Consider the following 4,398-nt stretch of genomic DNA (forward strand, 5'->3'; position numbering starts at 1 on the left):
TGATTCAAAAGTATATATTCCAGTGAAAGTGTACCTAAACACAAGATTCCATTGGGATACTAGATGTGAAAAGAATACAACCACCATGTAAATCTTTATAATTGATTTTCTCTAATTAACCAATGGAAGACATATATTGGAGGATGGCTGTTGGTTTATAGACACACCCTATTAAACTATAATAGGTCTATCCAGAAAATGTTAAAATGTCAGTATCAGAGTCCCAGAAAGAAGAGATACTTGAAATAACTAAGAATATAGGTCTCAGATCTGCCTAAAAAATTCCTACATTGCTTCTATCAAAAATTCACCAAAACAATTATTTAAAAATACATTCATATAATTATAAAACATACACCCAAGAATAAAATATATGTAACATGTTTAAGAACAGGATGGAGCATCTGATGAGTTCATTCTTCTAGAAAACACTGCAGCATCTAATTTTTCTAATCTGGCAGGTTAATACCATAGAGGAGATAAAGAATGAAAGAAAAGCAAGCATATAACATGGGAAGATAAAGATTCCCCATCTTTATAAATGCAATAACTTCCTAGCAGGAAAAGAAAAGGATGAAATGATAATACCAAAACTATATTAAAATGTACTTATACCCACTTACTCGACATTTTTGGTCCAGTCCGGTGGGTTACTCAAGGTCATAAATATGCAGTTTGTCAGAATAGTGCACATGATGAGCATGCTGAATAAGGTAGCTTAGAATCAAGGAAAAAAAGAGATGACAGTGTGAATTTGAAATATTTGAGGATGACACTTGTTGAAATGCTTACAACGTTTCCTTGGAAAAAAATTCTAAATGAGCTTGTAGACTATTTTGTCTCTTTGAACAAGAGAGTAATAAATAAGAGTAACATATCCTAAAATCTTAATATTGCCACTCTCCGTCTTCTTTGAGACCCATGACAAATTATATTAATAATATTGAAATTAATGAACTAAAACCAGAGTCTTTCAAGGTGCAAAAGGTGTAACATCTATATTTCAGTAAAATAGCAAAAATCACACCATGAAGTAACACTGGATGTAATCATTTTGAAAAGGATATGAGTGTACTAAAATCTTAATAGATAGTCTTCTTAGAGGACTGAAAGGAGAAAGCATATATAAAGCAGGTGTGGCATTGAAACGGAAGATTGTTTTCCCTTTGTTCAATACTATGAAAGTCTGCAGGAGGAAAAAGAAAACAGGATGAAACTGAGAATCCAAAACATCAATTTTTCACATCAATATCAGCAGTTTACCTTTCTACGTGGCAGTGTGATATTGAAGAAACACTGTCATCAGACTCCAGCAATGTGGTTCCAATGTCATCAATGATCTATCAATGTTACCTTGGCCAATGAATTCCAAGTCCATTTCTTCATAGTAAATTTAAAAATTGAGCTATTTGTTAGCATGTATTACTTAGAACTTTCAAAATACTGTATTGTATATTTTTCACGTTCTTTCAACAGTAACAATAACTGTGGCTACTGAAGTTATTTTAAAGCACAATTTCTTTCCCTTCTATTACATTGCATTTTAAGAAAGACAAATAGAAACTAGCTATCTCTATTATTTTTATCATAAAACCTTGAGAATTTTAATACTTGCTGGCAATTGTCATGGTTAGCAGCACGTGTTCCAAAATATGAGTTCTTTCAAAAAATATTTTCCTAAGTTTAAGGAATGTCAGAGTTGGAAGAATTCTTCCAATCACTGAGTTCAATTTCTTTATTTTAGTTATAATACTAATATTAGCTTTTAAAGGGGACTTAAATTAAGGGGATTCCTCACTTACTAACCATGGTAATTTAAAAAATGACATGAATAGAAGCAAATATTCTTGAAATGTTATTGTAGCCATTCCATAACAAGTGTCCTTTTCCATAGCTTTAGTATTCAGTTAAGAAATAAAAACAAATAGCAGTAACAACAAAATATTAAAACAACCTAAAGCATTGGCTTAGAAATTAGAAAGACAAAGTTCAAATCCCTGCCTCATTTTTCTCCCGTTGGCAGGAAGATGACTTGCATTATCTGAGAAACACTGATTTTCTAAGTTTTATATAAGGTTATCAGTAGGTTTCAGGCAACAAGCATTTCTCACCGTATTCGGGAGGTAAGTTTGTGAGTCAGGCTTTTTATTTGAATGTGACAGTGTTCTCTCAAGAAAACAAACCAGAGTCTATTATTTTCAGGTATCCTTTCATTTCCCTGTTCCCTTTCACTATATCAGTTATATCTAAATACAATTTAATGTAAAATTCACTTTTACATAGAAAATTATTTTAAAATTAATACCTAGTCCTCAAGTACAACCCTTTTTGTCTTAAATCTCAGTACACTGTATTTTTTAAAAATTATTCATCCATTCTTTCTGCAACTGTATTTACATGATTTGGCTCTGCCTCCCTGCCCAAATCTCATTTTGAATTGTAATCCCCACTTGTCAGGGGAGGGGCCTGGTGGGAAGAGATTGGATCATGGGGGCGGTTTCCCCAATGCTGTTCTCAGGATAGTGAGTGAGTTCTCACCAGACCTGATGGGTTTAAAAGTGTGGCACTTCCTTCCTCTTTCTCTCCTGAACCATGGAAGATGTGCCTTGCTTCCCCTTTGCCTTAAAACATGATTGTAAGTTTCCTGAGGCCTCCTCTGCCATTCAGAACTGTGAGCAAATTAAATCTCTTTTCTTTGTAAATTACCCAGTCTCAGGTAGTTCTTTACAGCAGTGTAAAAATGGACGAATACGGCCAGGCGCGGTGGCTCACGCCTGTAATCCCAGCACTTTCGGAGGCCGAGGCGGGCAGATCACAAGGTCAGGAGATCGAGACCATCCTGGTTGACATGGTGAAACCCCGTCTCTACTAAAAATAAAAACAAAATTAACCGGGCGTGGTGGCGGGCGCCTGTTGTCCCAGCTACTTGGGAGGCTGAGGCCGGAGAATGGCGTGAACCCGGGAGGCGGAGCTTAAAGTGAGCCGAGATCGCCACTGCATTCCAGCCTGAGCCTGGGCGACAGAGCAAGACTCTGTCTCCAAAAAAAAAAAAAAAAAGGAACTAATATGTAGTGAGAAACTATATCATATGGCATGAGTTTTTTATTCAAGGAACTTCCTAGAAAAATGAAAAGAACAAAGTAACTCTACTTAAGGCAAGATGTGACATATCATACAGAAAAAATATAAATGGGGAAGAATGAGAGTGAAGAGAGAGCAGGGTTACATGATTGTCAAAATTACCAGGGAGACTTTATAAACCAGATGTTATCTGAACTAACATGAAAAATCACAACCTACTACATCGTCTTGGCAAGATGAAGTTACCTTGTACTTGAAATTTTAATAAAAAGAATTAGGTTGGTGTTTTAAAATTGAAATTAGCAATTTTCATTTGCATTAAAACTTTTAAGTGATTTTGGGTCTGCATACACACGAGAGTTAATTATTAGCAGGAAAAAATAGGTATGACTATAAAATTTGACAGATTACTGTGTCATGTCCAAAAAAGTCACGCTAAACAATTATACTAAACAATGTACACTATGTTATACTAAACATTATACTAAACAATTTTGAAAGATGTAAAAAAAATTAAAAGTAGTATGCCAATGCCAGAACCCGTTTCAATGTAAAATTTGAAAAAGTACATATTCTGAATATCCTCTATATATATTTAATTTAACATTCTCGTCATGATATGGTTATTCACTAAATTTCACTAATCTCAATTTAAAATAATTTTTATACAGAAGGAAGTCAACAGAAACTGACCACTGAAGTCAAAATAAACTCACTTTTTTGTCTGCATAGTAGGGGTCCAGGTCCTCCAGGGGCTCTGACACCATGCCGGGAGGAATGTCCCCATAGATGAAGGGCAGCTGTTTGCCAGCTTCCAAGTCGCTGCTTGGCTTTGGGGCTTCTTCATCGTCGTCTTTCTTTTCTTCTTTGGGTTCCTTTGATTTTCCTTCAGCAATGCGTTGTTCAATGAGGGCAAGAGACTGTTTTGTGAAGTGGACAAAGCTCTGAGGTCCTGGGGGAGGCAACGTTGCCATCTTTTCATCCTGTATATTTTAATTCCTCTTCAGCTCCTCACATAAGAGGCCTGGATGGAAACAAAGAAATTAAGACTTAACTATTTGCCTGCCAAGAAAGGCACATTAAAAAATAATAATAACAACATAAACAGATTTTTAGTTTCAACCACAAAACGTAACATGTTCATAGATTTATCAGCTTGTTAAGGGACTACTATGTGTCAGGCAATGGGCGGGACTTATTTTTCATGCCTTCTAACCATGTTTATACTCAGAAATTTGAAGTTTACACTTCACAGCTTTAAAGGAAAAAATGACAATTTCCTGAATAAATTTTCCTAAATTCCCCCCCCTTTTTTTA

At 35.2% G+C, this 4,398-nt stretch overlaps 1 protein-coding gene across 1 annotated transcript in view; it reads right to left on the reverse strand.

Moving 5' to 3' along the window:
- LOC108519666 (sodium channel protein type 9 subunit alpha-like) overlaps nucleotides 1-4,105 on the reverse strand; it is a 44,232-nt gene extending 40,127 nt beyond the window's left edge. The window contains exons 1-4 of the mRNA XM_017858836.1: nucleotides 3,798-4,105; nucleotides 1,068-1,186; nucleotides 624-713; nucleotides 1-34 (exon numbers count right to left, since the gene is read on the reverse strand). The exon at nucleotides 1-34 is cut by the window's left edge and continues 95 nt beyond it. Of these exons, the coding sequence (XP_017714325.1) occupies nucleotides 1-34; nucleotides 624-713; nucleotides 1,068-1,186; nucleotides 3,798-4,055 (501 nt within the window). The 5' untranslated portion in view covers nucleotides 4,056-4,105. The remainder of the gene's footprint in view (nucleotides 35-623; nucleotides 714-1,067; nucleotides 1,187-3,797) is intronic.
- Nucleotides 4,106-4,398: the final 293 nt, after the last annotated feature.

The sequence above is a fragment of the Rhinopithecus bieti genome, unplaced genomic scaffold (genome assembly GCF_001698545.2).
Source record: "Rhinopithecus bieti isolate Rb0 unplaced genomic scaffold, ASM169854v2 scaffold_48881, whole genome shotgun sequence".
NCBI lineage: Eukaryota > Metazoa > Chordata > Mammalia > Primates > Cercopithecidae > Rhinopithecus > Rhinopithecus bieti.